At 49.3% G+C, this 21877-nt stretch overlaps 1 protein-coding gene across 1 annotated transcript in view; it reads right to left on the bottom strand.

The window, feature by feature from the left end:
- The window catches only part of LOC146788756 (vomeronasal type-2 receptor 26-like), a 757063-nt gene that overhangs the window by 151287 nt on the left and 583899 nt on the right, over nt 1–21877 (bottom strand). Inside the window, exon 4 of the mRNA XM_085630964.1 lies at nt 11492–11719. Coding sequence (XP_085487090.1) covers nt 11492–11719 — 228 coding nt within the window. The remainder of the gene's footprint in view (nt 1–11491; nt 11720–21877) is intronic.

The raw sequence follows: 21877 nt of genomic DNA, 5'->3' as shown, positions 1-21877 counted from the left end.
GTTTGCTTTAAAGGCATAAGAACTTGCAAGATGCAAACTTTTGTGTTTTAAATTATAGATCATAAGCTACAGTTTTTTCACGAAAAACAATGAAGTAAATGGTCCTGCAATTTGAGGAATTTTGTCCTTGAGTGTGGGCTTCATTTGACAATTTCCCTGCCATGGGTCGCCAAGCGTGACATGGTAGCCCAGGTCAGGGAAACATTGTGACCTTCATTCTGCCCAATACAGCACAGGCATTTGCTACTGTAAGCTGGCGGTCAAGTGTAAGACAAGCCATCAGGTTAAAGGTTGCTGCCACTTGAGAATATTTAGGCTCTACCGGTAGAAAACTCACATTGTTTCATCTCTTTCAATGAGCCTCATTTACCATAGTTTGACACACTGCAGCACAGCAAACCTTCCTGCTGCGCTGCCGTGCATCAAAAGAAAAGGGTATGAATGCGCAAGGGAGGACGGTGGCAGAGTCTCCCCGACCCGCTTTTCGATCTGCTGTGATTGTAACAGCGCTCTGCGCTCCCCACTAGCCGGTACCTGTTTGTGTGTGTTTGCACAGTCTAGCTTTTAATCTGTCACTACGATATTTTATAAAACGTTTGTCATACTTACTGCCTTTACTGTGGGATTGTGCTGACGTTCTGACTCCTTGAGGGCTTGTGCTCGATTCTTCCCCTGCCCCGCCCCGGTCCGACACGGCAACCAGTGCCGATTGAGCGGAGGGCGGGACAGGAAGAGCCAGTGACCCCACCCACACTTTCGCGCTGCTAGCGCTCTAGCTGACTGCATCAGGCAGGGCATTTAAGGCGGCGAGGAGCAGCGGGAGCTTGCGGAAGGGAGGACGGTGGCAGTGTCTCCCCGACCCGCTTTTCGATCTGCTGTGATTGTAACAGCGCTCTGCGCTCCCCACTAGCCGGTACCTGTTTGTGTGTGTTTGCACAGTCTAGCTTTTAATCTGTCACTACGATATTTTATAAAACGTTTGTCATACTTACTGCCTTTACTGTGGGATTGTGCTGACGTTCTGACTCCTTGAGGGCTTGTGCTCGATTCTTCCCCTGCCCCGTCCCGGTCCGACACGGCAACCAGTGCCGATTGAGCGGAGGGCGGGACAGGAAGAGCCAGTGACCCCACCCACACTTTCGCGCTGCTAGCGCTCTAGCTGACTGCATCAGGCAGGGCATTTAAGGCGGCGAGGAGCAGCGGGAGCTTGCGGAAGGGAGGACGGTGGCAGAGTCTCCCCGACCCGCTTTTCGATCTGCTGTGATTGTAACAGCGCTCTGCGCTCCCCACTAGCCGGTACCTGTTTGTGTGTGTTTGCACAGTCTAGCTTTTAATCTGTCACTACGATATTTTATAAAACGTTTGTCATACTTACTGCCTTTACTGTGGGATTGTGCTGACGTTCTGACTCCTTGAGGGCTTGTGCTCGATTCTTCCCCTGCCCCGCCCCGGTCCGACACGGCAACCAGTGCCGATTGAGCGGAGGGCGGGACAGGAAGAGCCAGTGACCCCACCCACACTTTCGCGCTGCTAGCGCTCTAGCTGACTGCATCAGGCAGGGCATTTAAGGCGGCGAGGAGCAGCGGGAGCTTGCGGAAGGGAGGACGGTGGCAGAGTCTCCCCGACCCGCTTTTCGATCTGCTGTGATTGTAACAGCGCTCTGCGCTCCCCACTAGCCGGTACCTGTTTGTGTGTGTTTGCACAGTCTAGCTTTTAATCTGTCACTACGATATTTTATAAAACGTTTGTCATACTTACTGCCTTTACTGTGGGATTGTGCTGACGTTCTGACTCCTTGAGGGCTTGTGCTCGATTCTTCCCCTGCCCCGCCCCGGTCCGACACGGCAACCAGTGCCGATTGAGCGGAGGGCGGGACAGGAAGAGCCAGTGACCCCACCCACACTTTCGCGCTGCTAGCGCTCTAGCTGACTGCATCAGGCAGGGCATTTAAGGCGGCGAGGAGCAGCGGGAGCTTGCGGAAGGGAGGACGGTGGCAGTGTCTCCCCGACCCGCTTTTCGATCTGCTGTGATTGTAACAGCGCTCTGCGCTCCCCACTAGCCGGTACCTGTTTGTGTGTGTTTGCACAGTCTAGCTTTTAATCTGTCACTACGATATTTTATAAAACGTTTGTCATACTTACTGCCTTTACTGTGGGATTGTGCTGACGTTCTGACTCCTTGAGGGCTTGTGCTCGATTCTTCCCCTGCCCCGCCCCGGTCCGACACGGCAACCAGTGCCGATTGAGCGGAGGGCGGGACAGGAAGAGCCAGTGACCCCACCCACACTTTCGCGCTGCTAGCGCTCTAGCTGACTGCATCAGGCAGGGCATTTAAGGCGGCGAGGAGCAGCGGGAGCTTGCGGAAGGGAGGACGGTGGCAGAGTCTCCCCGACCCGCTTTTCGATCTGCTGTGATTGTAACAGCGCTCTGCGCTCCCCACTAGCCGGTACCTGTTTGTGTGTGTTTGCACAGTCTAGCTTTTAATGTGTCACTACGATATTTTATAAAACGTTTGTCATACTTACTGCCTTTACTGTGGGATTGTGCTGACGTTCTGACTCCTTGAGGGCTTGTGCTCGATTCTTCCCCTGCCCCGCCCCGGTCCGACACGGCAACCAGTGCCGATTGAGCGGAGGGCGGGACAGGAAGAGCCAGTGACCCCACCCACACTTTCGCGCTGCTAGCGCTCTAGCTGACTGCATCAGGCAGGGCATTTAAGGCGGCGAGGAGCAGCGGGAGCTTGCGGAAGGGAGGACGGTGGCAGAGTCTCCCCGACCCGCTTTTCGATCTGCTGTGATTGTAACAGCGCTCTGCGCTCCCCACTAGCCGGTACCTGTTTGTGTGTGTTTGCACAGTCTAGCTTTTAATCTGTCACTACGATATTTTATAAAACGTTTGTCATACTTACTGCCTTTACTGTGGGATTGTGCTGACGTTCTGACTCCTTGAGGGCTTGTGCTCGATTCTTCCCCTGCCCCGCCCCGGTCCGACACGGCAACCAGTGCCGATTGAGCGGAGGGCGGGACAGGAAGAGCCAGTGACCCCACCCACACTTTCGCGCTGCTAGCGCTCTAGCTGACTGCATCAGGCAGGGCATTTAAGGCGGCGAGGAGCAGCGGGAGCTTGCGGAAGGGAGGACGGTGGCAGTGTCTCCCCGACCCGCTTTTCGATCTGCTGTGATTGTAACAGCGCTCTGCGCTCCCCACTAGCCGGTACCTGTTTGTGTGTGTTTGCACAGTCTAGCTTTTAATCTGTCGCTACGATATTTTATAAAACGTTTGTCATACTTACTGCCTTTACTGTGGGATTGTGCTGACGTTCTGACTCCTTGAGGGCTTGTGCTCGATTCTTCCCCTGCCCCGCCCCGGTCCGACACGGCAACCAGTGCCGATTGAGCGGAGGGCGGGACAGGAAGAGCCAGTGACCCCACCCACACTTTCGCGCTGCTAGCGCTCTAGCTGACTGCATCAGGCAGGGCATTTAAGCCCTCTCGTCGCCCAAGCGCGCAGCGATTGCGCGCAGGGGGCGCCTTAGTCGCGCCTGAGACGAGCCAGAGAGGAGCCCGTCTGTGCCCGTCCGTGACCGCACGGGGCCTGGGGCCATGGCCCCTGTTATCGAGACTCCTTCTGCTGGCGGTTCCGACAGACTTAGGTACTCTTCCAATGACCTACGTAATTTGTGGCACCCGCCGCTGAAAGGTTGCGCTCAGGACCCTGACTTATGTCCAGAGGGCCCTTTCTCATGTAGGCATTGCCGTTACCAGTCATACCCTTGCCCTCCCCTTTCAGGCACATTGACCCCTGAGGACTTGTGTCCCAGGTCTCCTAGGGGCAATAGCATATTATGCAATATAAGATCCCTCCCGAAGCATCACTCGGAGGTTTGGGACTTAATCCACTCGGCCCGCCCTGATTTCTGCTTTTGTACAGAGACCTGGCTCAAACCCCATCTGGTCCCTGCCATCACCCTGGGGATCCCTATGGGGTACAAGATTCTTAGGCTCGACCGCCCTGTCAAAACCGGCGGCGGGGTCGCAGTAATCTATAAAGACACTCTCACTGTCACCTTTCTCGACCAATGCTGTACTAGGGACATTGAAATCCTTGTTTTCAGAATTGGCTCCTTGTCACAAGCTTGCTGGAAGGGAGCGCTGGTGTACCGTCCCCCTGGCCCTTGTGGGGAGGCTTCGACTCTCCTTCTGGAGACATTAGCTCCTCATATCAGCATAGGGACTAATTTTGTACTCCTTGGAGACTTCAATGTCCACAGTGAATTGGCTGACAATGCAGATGCGCGCAACTTGCTGGCTGATCTATCTACCCTAGGTCTTAAACAGTGCAACCAGGGTCCGACCCATCGGGCCGGTCACACCCTCGACTTAATCCTGTCCAACTCGCACCTCCTGTCATGTTATCCTTCTACGCAGGTGGAGTGGACCGATCACTTTGTAATTAATTTTTCCCTCCCCGCCCTCTTCACAGAACGTTCCCAACCTGCTCCCCTTCCGTTATGGCGCAGGCAGTGGTATAAGGTGTCCGCTGACACTTTTAAATCTACTTTCGTACCTCCCGATTTTCTCCCCTCTGACTCCACCAGTTCGGCTCTGTCTAAATACAATGATGCCTTGATCACGGCGGTCAATCTAATTGCCCCTTTAAGACGCTGTAATCGGCGCTCTGACCGCAGGCAGGAACCATGGTACTCGGACCTACTGCGTGCGGAGAAAAAGGCCTGCAGGAAGTTGGAGAAAGCCTGGAGAATCTCACGCAGTATGACCGATAAAGATCGCTATGGCTCAGCCATGAGACTCTATCATAAAAACATCAGAGCTGCCCGTAGATCCCACATTGTCTTCCAACTGTCTGAGGCTGGCAACGACCCTAAACTACTGTACCAGGTTCTTTGCACATTTACCAAGCCCGTCGCCTGTGACAGTCCTGAAATGCTGACCCAAAAACTGTGTGAGGATACCGCTGGGTTTTTTGCCAATAAAATCGACTCCATTTATCGTAACATCTCCCAAATAAGCCCACCTATTGAGGAGACGGTCCCCTCTTTTAGCTCCCAGCCCGGAACAGTCGGTGCTGTTTCCGCTACGCTGTCCTCTATTCCCGAGATTAGCTTGGACCAAGTCAACTCCCTGATCGGGACTATTAAATCAGGCAGCCCAGTGGACCCTGTTCCTGCCCGTGTCATGCACCTCATTGGGAGTGTCCTCAGTCCTTCCATTCAGACGGTGATCAATCGCTCCCTCTCTGAGGGACTGGTCCCCAGGGAATGGAAGGAGGCCATGGTCAAGCCTATTAGGAAGAACACCTCCATCCCCTGGTCTGATATGACTAATCTGAGGCCTATCTCCCTCTTGCCGTTCATCAGCAAATTGATGGAGAAGCATGTGAATCACCATCTTTCCAGCTTTATTGAGCAGGCCGGCTGTCTGGACCACTCTCAGTCGGGGTTCAGGCCCAGGTATAGCACCGAGACGGCTCTCCTCTCCGTCACGGATGCTATACGCTTGTCCCTGGACAGAGGGATGTCAGTGGTGTTGGTGCTGCTGGACTTGTCCGCAGCTTTCGACACCATATCCCACGCAATTCTCCTTACCAGATTAAAGGAGATTGGTATTGATGGAGCCGCCTTGGCGTGGTTCACCAGCTTTCTCTCTGAGCGTACCCAGAAGGTGAATATGGGTTCCTTCAGCTCCCCCTCGGCCAGCATCACCAGAGGAGTCCCGCAGGGCTCCTGTCTTAGCCCTACGTTGTTTAACGTATATGTCTCCTCTTTGGCTAACATTGTGAGGTCTTTCGGGTTTATGCCCATCTCCTACGCTGACGATACGCAGCTGCTGTTCACTTTTAAAGACTTCACCCCGGAGATAAGACAAGCTTTCTCCAACGGCATGACTGCGATCGCCAGCTGGATGGCCCAGAACTTTCTCCAGTGTAATGTGGGAAAGTCTGAGGTCATGCTATTCGGAGGGGCAAAAACCCTGTGGACCCCTGACTGGTGGCCCTCCAGTCTGGGTCAGGCCCCATCCCCTAAACAGGTGGTGAAAAATCTGGGGGTCCGTCTAGACCATGATCTCACCCTTGCTCATCATGCCAGCACCACGGCGGGTTCCTGCTTTCACATTATTAGCCTCCTTCGGAAGGTGTTCCCCCTTCTACCTGACCACACAAGAAAGACCTTGGTCCAGGCCCTCGTTTTGAGCCGCCTGGACTATTGCAATGGCCTATTCTTAGCAGCCAACGAAGGAGTGCTTAATAAACTTCAGGTGGTTCAAAACACTGCGGCCCGCCTGGTGACCAATGCCCCCCCTAGAACCCCATCCTTGCCCCTCCTCAAGGCCCTCCATTGGCTTCCCATCCGGAAACGGGTGGAATTCAAGATTTGCTGTGTGGTGCACAAGAGTCTTCACAACCTCGGTCCACATTACCTGGCCGAGAAATTTGTATACCACCGCCCTTCCCGCATTCTTAGGTCTAGCAATCAGCTATTACTTCAGGTTCCTAGACATAACAAGACCAGACAAGGAGGTCGCTCCCTCTCCATCATGGGCCCACGTCTGTGGAACAGTCTTCCTCTTTCCCTCAGAGATTGCCCTAGCCATCTAGCCTTCAGGAAACACCTTAAGACCACCCTGTTCTAGTGGGAGCGCTGCTCTACCTGTTCCTTCACAGCACCGCGCGGAGATACACCTTCGGGTGTGATGCCGGCGCGTTACAAGCCCATAAATAAATAAATAAATAAATAAATATCTACAAGATACCTGTCCTTCTCCCCTGCACTGGTGCACAATGGGATGACGTGCATCATTGCAAGCACCCTCATAGATACTGATACCTGTCCTTCTCACCTGCACTGGTGCACAATGGGATGTCATGCATCAACGCAGGCACCCTCATAGATACTGATACCTGTCCTTCTCACCTGCACTGGTGCACAATGGGATGTCATGCATCAACGCAGGCACCCTCATAGATACTGATTCCTGTCCTTCTCACCTGCACTGGTGCACAATGGGATGTCATGCATCAACGCAGGCACCCTCATAGATACTGATTCCTGTCCTTCTCCCCTGCACTGGTGCACAATGGGATGACATGCATCAACGCAGGCACCCTCATATATACTGATACCTGTCCTACTCCCCTGCACTGGTGCACAATGGGATGTCATGCATCAACGCAGGCACCCTCATAGATATTGATACCTTTCCTTCTCTCCTACACTGGTGCACAATGAGATGACATGCATCAACGCAGGCACCCTCATAGATACTGATTCCTGTCCTTCTCCCCTGCACTGGTGCACAATGGGATGACGTGCATCATCGCAGGCACCCTCATAGATACTGATACCTGTCCTTCTCTCCTACACTGGTGCACAATGAGATGACATGCATCAATGCAGGCACCCTCATAGATACTGATTCCTGTCCTTCTCCCCTGCACTGGTGCACAATGGGATGACATGCATCAACGCAGGCACCCTCATAGATACTGATTCCTGTCCTTCTCCCCTGCACTGGTGCACAATGGGATGACATGCATCAACGCAGGCACCCTCATAGATACTGATTCCTGTGCTTCTCCCCTGCACTGGTGCACAATGGGATGACATGAATCAACGCAGGCACCCTCATAGATACTGATACCTGTCCTTCTCCCCTGCACTGGTGCACAATGGGATGACATGCATCAATGCAGGCACCCTCATAGATACTGATACCTGTCCTTCTCCCCTGCACTGGTGCACACTGGGATGACGTGCATCAACGTAGGCACCCTCATAGATACTGATACCTGTCTTTCTCCCCTGCACTGCTGCTCAATGGGATGACGTGCATCAACGCAGGCACACTCATAGATACTGATACCTGTCCTTCTCCCCTGCACTGGTGCACAATGGGATGACATGCATCAATGCAGGCACCCTCATAGATACTGATACTTCTCCTTCTCCCATGCACTGGTGCACAATGGGATGACGTGCATCAACGCAGGCACCCTCATAGATACTGATACCTGTCCTTCTCCCCTGCACTGGTGCACACTGGGATGACGTGCATCAACGCTGGCACCCTCATAGATACTGATACTTGTCCTTCTCCCCTGCACTGGTGCACAATGGGATGACGTGCATCAACGCTGGCACCCTCATAGATACTGATACTTGTCCTTCTCCCCTGCACTGGTGCACAATGGGATGACATGCATCAACGCAGGCACCCTCATAGATACTGATACCTGTCCTTCTCCCCTGCACTGGTGCACACTGGGATGACATGCATCAACGCAGGCACCCTCATAGATACTGATACCTGTCCTTCGACCCTGCACTGGTGCACAATGGGATGACATGCATCAACGCAGACACCCTCATAGATACTGATACTTGTCCTTCTCCCCTGCACTGGTGCAAAATGGGATGACGTGAATTAACGCAGGCACCCTCATAGATATCAATACCTGTCCTTCTCCCCTGCACTGGTGCACAATGGGGTGACGTGCATCAACGCAGGCACCCTCATAGATACTGATTCCTGTCTTTCTCCCCTGCACTGGTGCAAAATGGGATGACATGCATCAACGCAGGCACCCTCATAGATACTGATACCTGTCCTTCTCCCCTGCACTGGTGCACAATGGGATGACATGCATCAACGCAGGCACCCTCATAGATACTGACACCTGTCCTTCTCCCCTGCACTGGTGCACAATGGGATGACATGCATCAACGCAGGCACCCTCATAGACACTGATACCTGTCCTTGTCCCCTGCACTGGTGCACAATGGGATGACATGCATCAACGCAGGCACCCTCATAGATACTGATTCCTGTCCTTCTCCCCTGCACTGGTGCACAATGGGATGACATGCATCAACGCAGGCACCGTCAAAGATACTGATACCTGTCCTTCTCCCCTGCACTGGTGCACAATGGGAAGACATGCATCAACGCAGGAACCCTCATAGATACTGATACCTGTCCTTCCCACCTGCACTGGTGCACAATGGGAAGACATGTATCAACGCAGGCACCCTCATAGACACTGATACCTGTCCTTGTCCCCTGCACTGGTGCACAATGGGATGACATGCATCAACGCAGGCACCCTCATAGATACTGATTCCTGTCCTTCTCCCCTGCACTGGTGCACAATGGGATGACATGCATCAACGCAGGCACCCTCAAAGATACTGATACCTGTCCTTCTCCCCTGCACTGGTGCACAATGGGAAGACATGCATCAACGCAGGAACCCTCATAGATATTGAAACCTGTCCTTCTCCCCTGCACTGGTGCACAATGGGATGACATGCATCAATGCAGGCACCCTCATAGATATTGAAACCTGTCCTTCTCCCCTGCACTGGTGCACAATGGGAAGACATGCATCAACGCAGGCACCCTCATAGATATTGATACCTGTCCTTCTCCCCTGCACAGGTGCACAATGGGATGACATGCATCAACGCAGGCACCCTCATAGATACTGATACCTGTCCTTCTCCCCTGCTCTGGTGCACAAAGGGATGACATGCATCAACGCAGGCACCCTCATAGATACTGATACCTGTCCTTCTCCCCTGCACTTGTGCACAATGGGATGACGTGCATCAACGCAGACACCCTCATAGATACTGATACCTGTCCTTCTCCCCTGCACTGGTGCACAATGGGATGACGTGCATCAACGCAGGCACCCTCATAGATACTGATACCTGTCCTTCTCCCCTGCACTGGTGCACAATGGGATGACATGCATCAACGCAGGCACCCTCATAGATACTGATACCTGTCCTTCTCCCCTGCACTGCTGCACAATCGGATGACATGCATCAACGCAGGCACCCTCATAGATACTGATTCCTGTCCTTCTCCCCTGCACAGGTGCACAATGGAAAGACATGCATCAACGCAGGCACCCTCATAGATACTGATTCCTGTCCTTCTCCCCTGCACAGGTGCACAATGGAAAGACATGCATCAACGCAGGCACCCTCATAGATACTGATACCTGTCCTTCTCCTCTGCACTGGTGCACAATGGGATGGCATGCATCAATGCAGGCACCCTCATAGACATTGATACCTGTCCTCCTCTTCTGCACTGGTGCACAATGGGATGACGTGCATCAATGCAGGCACCCTCATAGATATTGATACCTGTCCTTCTCCCCTGCACTGGTGCACCTTGGGATGACATGCATCAACGCAGGCACCCTCATAGATACTGATACCTGTCCTTCTCCCCTGCACTGGTACACAATGGGATGACATGCATCAACGCAGGCACCCTCATAGATACTGATTCCTGTCCTTCTCCCCTGCACTGGTGCACAAGGGGGATGACGTGCATCAACGCAGGCACCCTCATAGATACTGATTCCTGTCCTTCTCCCCTGCATAGGTGCACAATGGAAAGACGTGCATCATCGCAGGCACCCTCATAGATACTGATTCCTGTCCTTCTCCCCTACACTGGTGCACAATGGGATGACATGCATCAACGCAGGCACCCTCATAGATACTGATACCTGTCCTTCTCCCCTGCACTGGTGCACAATGGGATGACGTGCATCAACACAGGCACCCTCATAGATACTGATACCTGTCCTTCTCCCCTGCACTGGTGCACAATGGGATGACATGCATCAATGCAGGCACCCTCATAGATACTGATTCCTGTCCTTCTCCCCTGCACTGGTGCACAATGGGATGACATGCATCAACGCAGGCACCCTCATAGATACTGATTCCTGTCCTTCCCCCCTGCACTGGTGCACAATGGGATGACATGGATCAACGCAGGCACCCTCATAGATACTGATTCCTGTCCTTCTCCCCTGCACTGGTGCACAATGGGATGACGTGCATCAACGCAGGTACCCTCATAGATACTGCACATTCCTATACTTTTATTTCGATGCACAGTAGTGCAGCAGGAAGGCTTGCTGTGCTGCAGTGCATCAAAATATTATATAGCAAAAATTAGGAGAAATAAAAGAATTTCTACTCCTTACACCACATTAATTAATTAATGAAAGGCACATTTTTAGTGCTGCCTCAAATGTACAGATCCTTGTAAATCTGGGGCAGTGTCAAAAAGCCATGGGTGTTGCTGGGAACGCAGACAGCAACACCCATTGCTGTCCCTTTGCTGCAGAAAACTGTTGCAGAGGGCCAGATTCGCAAGGCACTGTTAAGCCATACAAAATGGCTTGGCGCAGCCTTCTAAATATGGGCTTGCATAGAGCACCACCGGAGCATAAAAAAAGTGACATTCCGGTGGCGCTAATGGCTTGTAAATATGTCCCTGAGAGTTAAGTGGGGCAACTGAACCGTGATAGATTGTGGTTCACCTGCTGATACAAACTCAAAATGAGGCAACAATTACTTCTCTGTTTATTATTCTGATTGTTGCACATCCATGTGGTTCTCACCTTTGTTCCAAGTTTGTTCCCAAATCAGACAGGAACCATTACCTGTGTAAAGTCGGGGTGCCAATGAATGGCTCTGTCGTCAATGATGAGCTGTTCCTCCCCAGAAGGGCTTAGATAGAAGCTTCCCACTTTGATTCTAGAAGAGTTACCGAGACCATGGTAAAACCAGTTAAAAATGTCAAAGCGCGTGGGCGGGTCCCCAAGATCATCGAAGTAGATTTCATCACCAGAGGAAGTTTTAAAATGAAGATCCCTCATGTAATGATGTAACTGGAAGAAGACAGAGAAACAGAAAGTGGACACAGCAAATAAATAACCACACATTGCAATAATACCTACAGTAGAATGAATAGGGTCTGACTGAGCTGCTACTTTCATTGTTGCACGGGCGGTTGTGATTAAAGCCTTTTTGGTGGGTCACAGGTCATAAAGGTTCCAAATCAATGCACCACATGGTAACTTTATTGTCCAGTTTAGTTATGTAGACAGAACATGCAGGGAAAGAGCTGCTGCACTAGGTTTGAGGCAACGAATGTGCTATTGATACAAGATGGACTTCAGTGGTAGAGACCACACCATGCCTGCTGAAGAGCGTTGGATGCTGGCACTGGGCAGACAGGTCAGATTGAAGTGATAGGTGTTGCAGGAGTTGGTCATGATGGCAGGCCATGAAGGCAATAACTGGAGCTATTCAGTGGACAGTGCCAGGATACGTGTGTCAGGGCTTGGATATAAAGAGCCAATGGCTGTGGCCATGCTCTACTTATTGAAGAGGAAGGCATGGCAGAGCATGGAGACAAAGAGCCAAGGGCTGTGGTCATGCACTATGTGTTGAAGAGGAAGGTGTGGCAGGGCAAGGTTGAATCTGCTCTCATCATGCAGAAGTAATCACAGAGATACTGAGTGCAGCGCTTGATCACAGAGTGATGTTTGGAAAAATATCTGGGTAGATCTGCCCAGTGATAGTTCAACAATGAGTTCTTTAATAGTGTATTTATTTTATTAATGTAGTGGTTTTGTGGGGAAAACCCAAGGCCCAGATGTACAAAGAAGGTGTACAAAGCATTTTAGTCATTGGAAATGGCCAGAGAGACCACAAAAATACTTTTTTAAATGTACAAAAGCACAAATTGAGATTCAGTAATATGTTACCAAATTGCAACTTGTATTAGTGATTCGGTATTTGGAAGGGGCACGTTTAGGACATTACTTTCAAATACTGAATCAATATCTTATGTATTTCTGTTTTGCAAATGAATTCTGGTCACAAAACTTTAATACTTCCACAAAGAGGAATGGGTCCACAAGGAGAACCTTCTCCTTTGAGAATGTAAGCAAAATATTTTTTAAGAGCAAGCAGTGGTTCCACGGACCACTGTCTACTGTTTCCTTTTTTCATATTACATGCATCCATTTGTCCTTTAAGGAAGATGGGTTGCATTAGAAGAAAAAGAAAGACTTTTTTTTCAAAGGAATCACAGAAATGGTGGTCTGCTGAACTCAACAGGCCACCATCCCTGTGATGGTGTTGGTTCCTAACGGGTCACAAATTTCCACCTTTCTTACTGAAAATTCATGAAGTAAGTCAATTTGCGACTCACTATGATAGCAACATTAGGAATACCAATTTCCTAATTCCAATTTGGGTGTAATTGCAATAAGGAAATCTGTATTCCTAATGTTAGTAAATCTGACCTTACGTCCTGTTTCGATGGTTAATAGGACTGACAGAAAAGAGAAAAAATACAATTTAAAGAAGAAATTGGAAGTTAGAGTCCACTCAGCAGGAGTAACATAGAAACATATGGCCATGTCTGAACTGGGGTGCAGTGGTGAGCAAAATAACGATGGATTAAACCCAGATCTGTGACTGGGGGTGAATGTTTTGCCAATGTGCAACATTCTGTCCATCATCTTGTGTGTTTTGCTGTTCGCCCTATGTGGGGAGGGTATGCCCAGACGTGGGTCCCATGCTCACTACGCCACTGGAGTCAAGCTATCCTGGCTAAAGAGGGGTGAAACCCCGAAACCGGTCCTAGGATGCTTGTTTCAGATCCAGGGAAGACATGGCTTGGCAGTTTGGGCTGGACTCTTCCCATGAGGTACAGGGTCAAGACTGATTTGCATATGGCCATGTCTGAACTGGTGTGGCGTGGTGAGCAAAATAAAGATGGAATAAACCCAGATCTGTGACTGGGGGTGAATGTTTTGCCAATGTGCAACATTCCGTACATCATCTTGTGTGTTTTGCTGTTCGCCCTATGTGGGAAGGGTATGCCCAGACGTGGGTCCCGTGCTCACTACGCCACTGGAGTCAAGCTATCCTGGCTGAAGAGGGGTGAAACCCCGAAACCGGTCCTAGGATGCTTGTTTCCGGTCCAGGGAAGACATGGCTTGGCAGTTCGGGCTGGACTGTTCCCATGAGGCACTGGATCAAGACAGATTTGCATATGGCCATGTCTGAACTGGGGTGGCGTGGTGAGCAAAATATCGATGGATTAATCCCAGATCTGTGACTGGGGGTGAATGTTTTGCCAATGTGCAACATTCCATCCATCTTCTTTTGTGTTTAACATAGAAACAGCCTTCATAAAACATGAGACTAATTTAGTATTTACAGTCTTTTAGAGGACCCTACATAAATATATGCATATTTATATATATATCTATATATTTATATATATATATATATATATATATATATATATATATATATACATATACACATGTATATATAAATATATAAATATAATATATATATATATATATATATATATATATATATATATATATATATATATATATATTAACACCCTGATCGTCTTTCCACAAACAGGCACCAACAACGTGAAGAATTATGGCACAGACGGCGATTTATTTCAAATTCAGGTCAGACGCGTTTCGGCGGTAAAACCGCCTTGCTCACTGCATGAAATGTTCTGTCAGTGTCAGCCAAACAAATACCTCCACCATTTACCTGTGGTTGCCTAGACAACCAGTACATGTCATAGACATAAAAGTTTTTTCACCGTGACTTTTCAAAATACATTTGTGCGTGAACATATGTAATAACATACATACTGGCGGTCAACAGTAGGTAGTTATAGTTAGGACCTTGTTTTTATTCAAAAAGCATTTTTTGTTTTCCCAATAACTTTGGCACCAGTTGACGAATCCTCGCAAAATTTTTAAAACTTGTGGGGCCCTCCCGTCAGCTCCTATATTGAAAGTTTTGGGGTGATTCGGCAAGCAGGGGCTGAGAAAAAAGGGGGTCCGAAAAAGTGTTTTCTCCGTGTTAATTTCCATAGGAAACTTTAGACACGGCTACAGCCCGAACTGCTGAACGGAATTACACCAAATTTGGCAAAAAGGGTAGCCTCTGTTTCAGAAAGAACTCTTTTTGTTAAATGGTGTAAATCCGTTCAGTAGTTCCTGAGAAATTAAAAAAAATGAGGTTGAAAAATGCATTTCCCATAGGAAACTTTAGACACTGCTATAGCTGGAACTACTGAACGGAATTACACCAAATTTGGCAAAAAGGTAGTGCTTGCTTCAGAAAGCACCATTTGTTTTAAATGGTGTAAATCCGTTCAGAAGTTGCTGAGGAAAGAAAAAATAAATGTTTCAATATTTAGAGGCACAGAGGATCCTCGCACCCTCACGATTCACAAGCTTTATGCTAATTGACTGTCAACACTCCAAACCAGGAAGTGTTGGCAGCCATCTTGTGCCTCGGTAACCGAGGCACAAGAAAACAGGGAAACAAAGGCGAAAAACAAGAAAAGGGGGCAGGGTAGAATCACCCTGACCCCCTAGGCCTGCTCAGGGGGTCCCAAAAGGACCCCCAGGGCCAAAAGATGAATAAAAAAAAAAATGTCGGCGAGATGCGCGCACCTTGCGCAAATTTCAGCCGAAAATAAAAAACGAATGAAGCGCGGGCTCCCGCGCTTCGTTTTAAAATACCCCCGGGTAGGCCAGGTCCCAGGGCACTGCCAATTCAGGGATCTGTGGTACAGCCGAGGCTGCAGAGGCAGTGATCACTTGAATTTATCAATGTTGTGTGAGATCATGGGAACTGTGGCGAATGGCTTCACTGTTCAGGTGCTGCTGCCCATTAGCAGATGCTAACCGCCCTTGGACACATTATGCGCCTTCAGATCAGGCTCTATTCAAGGCAGGCACTTAACAGTCATTAATGGCACCTGCAGGGGGTAGCACCCACTTGTCAGTGTGAGTCTTCAGATTTATATCGTTGTAGTGACGGAGTCCTTGGAACACTATTTGGGGGATCTTTCATTCACCGTAGGAGTCAGCTTTCCACCTGGATTTTTGCTGTGGCCATGCTCTACTTATTGAAGAGGAAGGCATGGCAGAGGATGGTGACAAAGAGCCAAGGGCTGTGGTCATGCACTATGTGTTGAAGAGGAAGGTGTGGCAGGGCAACGTTGAATCTGTTCTCATCATACAGAAGTAATCACAGAGATACTGAGTGCAGCGCCTGATCACAGAGTGATGTTTGGAAAAATATCTGTGTAGATCTGCCAAGTGATATTTCAACAATGAGTTCTATTTCAGAATTTCTATGCTGAGTTTATGATGGAAACAAGTGGTATCCGAGTTTCCTGCTGCTGAACTGGGTCCCGAGGCAGACTTGTGTGAATTGTATTATGTTCTAACTGAACTATCTCATGAAACAATGATAACACATTATCTTAGCAGCAAATATTGTGTACAATGTGATAGGCAGGGATTCCCGACTCTCTCTGCCTCAAGCACGATATCAGTTAACTGAAGCCAGGGCCGAAGGTGCAGAACATGCGCTTTATGGTTCACGGGAAGGATGGAGACGTGCTTGATAGAACTATGTTTGAAAAGTTTGAGTTCATCCTTGATGACGGTTTAGTTGCAAGGATATTCATGCGTACGTTTTCAAAGATACAATTTACAGGGAAAACAAAAGGCTCATGTTCATACAATTTACCGACACAATCAACTCCTGGTTCAAGCAAGGAACCTTCACCAAAGAAGTATATGGCGGTGACATCATTTCCTGTTACCTGCTCACCACAATAATCTGTCGACTCTCTCCATTGACATGCAGACGCACAACACCCATTGGGCTCAAAGGGCTTCAGCCCCCGTCGTGTGTGGAAGCCCATGCTGACACAGCTTCCCGGGCAGGCGACCGTCTTCTTGCAGTGGCACCGAGTACTTCACAGGTCTTTAAAATACCATTTACATGTTAACGAGGCTTTGTTGTTCCCCCCTTCTTATAGCCCCTGCATCTTCACTCTGTATACTGCTGGAAGAGTCAGCCCACCCGAAATTTTTAGTAGCCCCCCCCCCGAAATTTGGCTCTAGTTGCACCTCTGTTGACATGTGACTGTCTTTGGACAACTTGAAATCACAGGATCACTGAGCCCCAACAGCATTCTTGTGTGAGGTACTGCATGCCATAGTACCGGGCACCAGCACTCTTGTGTGTTATGGAGCATGTCACAGAGCCCCATCAGCACCCGTGTGTGGTACTGCATGTTGTGTGTGGTACTCCATGTCATGATACTGAACACTGAGGCTCCCACAGAGCCCCATCAGCACTCATGTGTGGTACTGCATGTTGTTTTTGGTACTCCTCGTCATAGTACTGAACACTGAGGCTCCCACAGAGCCCCATCAGCACTCGTGTGTGGTACTGCATGTTGTGTGCGGTACTCCATGTCATAGTACTGAACACTGAGGCTCCCACAGAGCCCCATCAGCACTCATGTCTGGTACTGCATGTTGTGTGCGGTACTCCACATCATAGTACTGAACACTGAGGCTCCCACAGAGCCCCATCAGCACTCGTGTGTGGTACTGCATGTTGTGTGCGGTACTACACATCATATAATTGAACACTGAGGCTCCCACAGAGCCCCATCAGCACTCGTGTGTGGTACTGCATGTTGTGTGTGGTACTCCATGTCATAGTACTGAACATTGAGGCTCCCACAAAGCCCCATCAGCACTCGTGTGTGGTACTGCATGTTGTGTGTGGTACTTCAGGTCATAGTACTGAACACTGAGGATCCAACAGAGCCCTATCAGCACTCGTGTGTGGTACTGCATGTTGTGTGCCGTACTCCATGTCATAGTACTGAACACTGAGTCTCCCACAGAGCCCCATCAGCACTTGTGTGTGGTACTGCATGTTGTGTGCGGTACTACACATCATAGTATTGAACACTGAGGCTCCCACAGAGCCCCATCAGCACTCGTGTGTGGTACTGCATGTTGTGTGTGGTACTCCAGGTCATAGTACTGAACACTGAGGCTCCCACAGAGCCCCATCAGCACTCGTGTGTGGTACTGCATGTTGTGTGTGGTACTCCATGTCATTATACTGAACACTGAGGCTCCCACAGAGCCCCATCAGCACTCGTGTCTGGTACTGCATGTTGTGTGTGGTACTCCTTGTCATAGTACTTCAACATTGAGGCTCCCACAGAGCCCCATCAGCACTCTTGTCTGGTACTGCATGTTGTGTGTGGTACTCCAGGTCATAGTACTGAACACTGAGGCTCCCACAGAGCCCCATCAGCACTCATGTGTGGTACTGCATGTTGTGTGTGGTACTCCACGTCATAGTACTGAACACTGAGGCTCCCACAAAGCCCCATCAGCACTCGTGTGTGGTACTGCATGTTGTGTGCGGTACTCCATGTCATAGTACTGAACACTGAGGCTCCCACAGAGCCCCATCAGCACTCGTGTGTGGTACTGCATGTTGTGTGCGGTACTACACATCATATAATTGAACACTGAGGCTCCCACAGAGCCCCATCAGCACTCGTGTCTGGTACCACATGTTGTGTGTGGTACTCCATGTCATAGTACTGAACATTGAGGCTCCCACAGAGCCCCATCAGCACTCGTATGTGGTACTGCATGTTGTGTGCGGTACTCCATGTCATAGTACTGAACACTGAGGCTCCCACAGAGCCCCATCAGCACTCGTGTGTGGTACTGCATGTTGTGTGTGGTACTTCAGGTCATAGTACTGAACACTGCGGATCCGACAGAGCCCTATCAGCACTCGTGTGTGGTACTGCATGTTGTGTGCCGTACTCCATGTCATAGTACTGAACACTGAGTCTCCCACAGAGCCCCATCAGCACTTGTGTGTGGTACTTCATGTTGTGTGCGGTACTACAAATCATAGTATTGAACACTAAGGCTCCCACAGAGCCCCATCAGCACTCGTGTGTGGTACTGCATGTTGTGTGTGGTACTCCAGGTCATAGTACTGAACACTGAGGCTCCCACAGAGCCCCATCAGCACTCGTGTGTGGTACTGCATGTTGTGTGTGGTACTCCATGTCATTATACTGAACACTGAGGCTCCCACAGAGCCCCATCAGCACTCGTGTCTGGTACTGCATGTTGTGTGTGGTACTCCTTGTCATAGTACTTCAACATTGAGGCTCCCACAGAGCCCCATCAGCACTCGTGTCTGGTACTGCATGTTGTGTGTGGTACTCCAGGTCATAGTACTGAACACTGAGGCTCCCACAGAGCCCCATCAGCACTCATGTGTGGTACTGCATGTTGTGTGTGGTACTCCACGTCATAGTACTGAACACTGAGGCTCCCACAAAGCCCCATCAGCACTCGTGTGTGGTACTGCAAGTTGTGTGCGGTACTCCACATCATAGTACTGAACACTGAGGCTCCCACAGAGCCCCATCAGCACTCGTGTGTGGTACTGCATGTTGTGTGCGGTACTACACATCATATAATTGAACACTGAGGCTCCCACAGAGCCCCATCAGCACTCGTGTCTGGTACTGCATGTTGTGTGTGGTACTCCATGTCATAGTACTGAACATTGAGGCTCCCACAGAGCCCCATCAGCACTTGTGTGTGGTACTGCATGTTGTGTGCGGTACTCCATGTCATAGTACTGAACATTGAGGCTCCCACAGAGCCTCATCAGCACTCGTGTGTGGTACTGCATGTTGTGTGCGGTACTTCAGGTCATAGTACTGAATACTGAGGCTCCCACAGAGCCCTATCGGCACTCGTGTGTGGTACTGCATGTTGTGTGCCGTACTCTATGTCATAGTACTGAACACTGAAGCTCCCCTCTCGAAACGACTCTATACCTCATAGTGAACTTCACTCATAAGCACCCTTTTTCAACGAAGGCAAAGGAGTTAGCAAGATTGCTTGAGAGTCAGAAACGGCTGCGACGGAAGTGCACTGAGGGAAGTTAACTTTCCAAGTACATTGTTCACAAATGTGCTACAGAGGCCCATGGTGAGATGGTCGCTAGCAAATACATCAACACATTTTTGGATTTAATATAATTGTTAAAAAGGATATCATCGACCTGTCAACTAAGGGTGGGGGGGATTCAAGAGTGCCTCTCCCACAAATGCATCCATGGACAACACTTAGATACCCCCCGTCAAAAAAAAAATAATCATATGCCCGGTCTTCCACTTCACTCTATAAGTCAAATCCTATCTCATATATCTGGAACTAGTTGTGAGTCTAAATGGAGGCACTGATTCGTAGTCCAGGTTATGAACACCTATGTCTCTATAGGTTCATCCTGCACTGAGCTATAGTCATCACCATTGGAATTATGCTGCAGGAGAGGGCCAATTTATGTGGCAGGGATGAGTAAATTGTGTAGCAAGAAAAGGCAAATTATGCAGCATAATACTGCAGTTTTTTTATATAGTATTTAATTAATTTGTTATTTTTAAACTTGATAACCCTCTCTGGGCATTGGTTACACCTCATTAGTATCAGTTTAATGCCCAAATATATCAATAAGCAACAGAGAGGTGACCAGTGCCACTATGCTAAGAGCCTTCCATAGCATGGCCACACTGTAAAAAATATTTTTACTTTTGAACCGTTTGAGCTAGAAACATTTTTGAAAAAAATAAAATCGGCTGATTATGCAGCAGATAATAGATTATGTTGCGAATGCAGCAAATATGTAATTATGCAAAAATCGCTGGAGCCGCACAATGGCATAATTCCAGTGGCCCTGGCTACATTAGGACAGCCTGAAAGAGATGCAACACCGACTCTCCGGGTTAACCTTTCCCTGACTACCCTTTTGTGTGCATATTGCCCACAGGGCTGATTATTTGATTGTCCACGCCACATGTGAGCAGTGGGTTGCTGGTAGTTGTAAAGTGCCCTAGAGCGTCCCGTTGGGGAGAAGTACACAAAGTATTTTCAAATAAATAAAGGAGTCTTTTTGCTGCATTTGAATCTGCATGTGACATATGGTACCACAATACACTTTGGGCATCATTTATGAGGCCCCTTGCGCCTCCGGAATGTCACTTTGTGTGACGTTCCGTGGCGCAGAAGCCTGCTTGATATTTATGTGGCAGCACTAGGCCACTGTTTTCGGCTTAATACGGCCTGATAAATATCAGTCCCTTTGACGCAGTGTTCTGCGTTAAAGGGGTGTGCAATGGGTGTTGCTCAGGGCGTTCCAGCAACAGCCATGGCCTTTTGCCACTGCCCCAGATTTACGATAAGTCGTAAATTTGAGGCAGCGCCAAAAGCTTACGCCTCCCCAGGGGAGGCATAAGGGAGGCGCAACGGGGAGAAATATCTTCATTTCTCCTCGTTCTTCTTTTTTCTGCAGCACACGTAGAAAGAGAAAAAGCCTCTTGTGATTTTTTTTGTACAGAGAGGTTTTCCTTCCTGTACAAAAATAATCATCCCCGCCAGGCAGGCACCCTTGCACCATGGTGCAAAGGTGCCTCCGTTGGCGCTCCGCAGCCCACTGTGCGCCGGCGCAGGGGAAAAGGACAGGAATGCACCGTATCTTATAGATACGGCGCATTTCTGCCCTTTTCTTTTGCTGTAGGGAAGGGCAGCAGGAAGGCCTGCTGCGCTTCCCTACGGCAAAACCTCATACATGAGGCCCTTTGTTATCATAAAGCGCTGCAATGAATCAGACTAGCATCTTTAAAATATGCGTGCATCATATTTTCTCTGGCTGGTAGTGTAGTGCCGCGCTCATTGTCACAGATGGGTATTGAGAAGTACTTTAAGACTTGCCAAAACCTGGTCTCTTAAGACGCATAGCTCCCCTTGCTCGACACTGAAGACAGTATGCCAGTGGACTGCACTTGGCCACACGTTCTATGCATGGCTGTGTTGCATGTGCAACACTCGAACTGAAACCTCGGTGTTTGCTACAAGCCGCCTTTGAAATAACCCTATGTGTATTTATTTCTGCAGTTTATTATCGCACAAAGTCAGCCTAAGGGCATTGGAGCACTTTACATGAGCACTAGTAACATAACATTACACAAGGTCAGATTTACTTTTTCGCTTTGCCTATAATCGCAGAACAGGACCTGATGCTGGGACTCGAGCCTGGTTCCCCAGTTCCAAAGTCAGCAGTTC

This window comes from Triturus cristatus, chromosome 10, assembly GCF_964204655.1.
Source record: "Triturus cristatus chromosome 10, aTriCri1.1, whole genome shotgun sequence".
NCBI lineage: Eukaryota > Metazoa > Chordata > Amphibia > Caudata > Salamandridae > Triturus > Triturus cristatus.
Note: the sequence above shows the minus strand (reverse complement) of the source record. Positions and strands in the feature narration are given on the sequence as shown.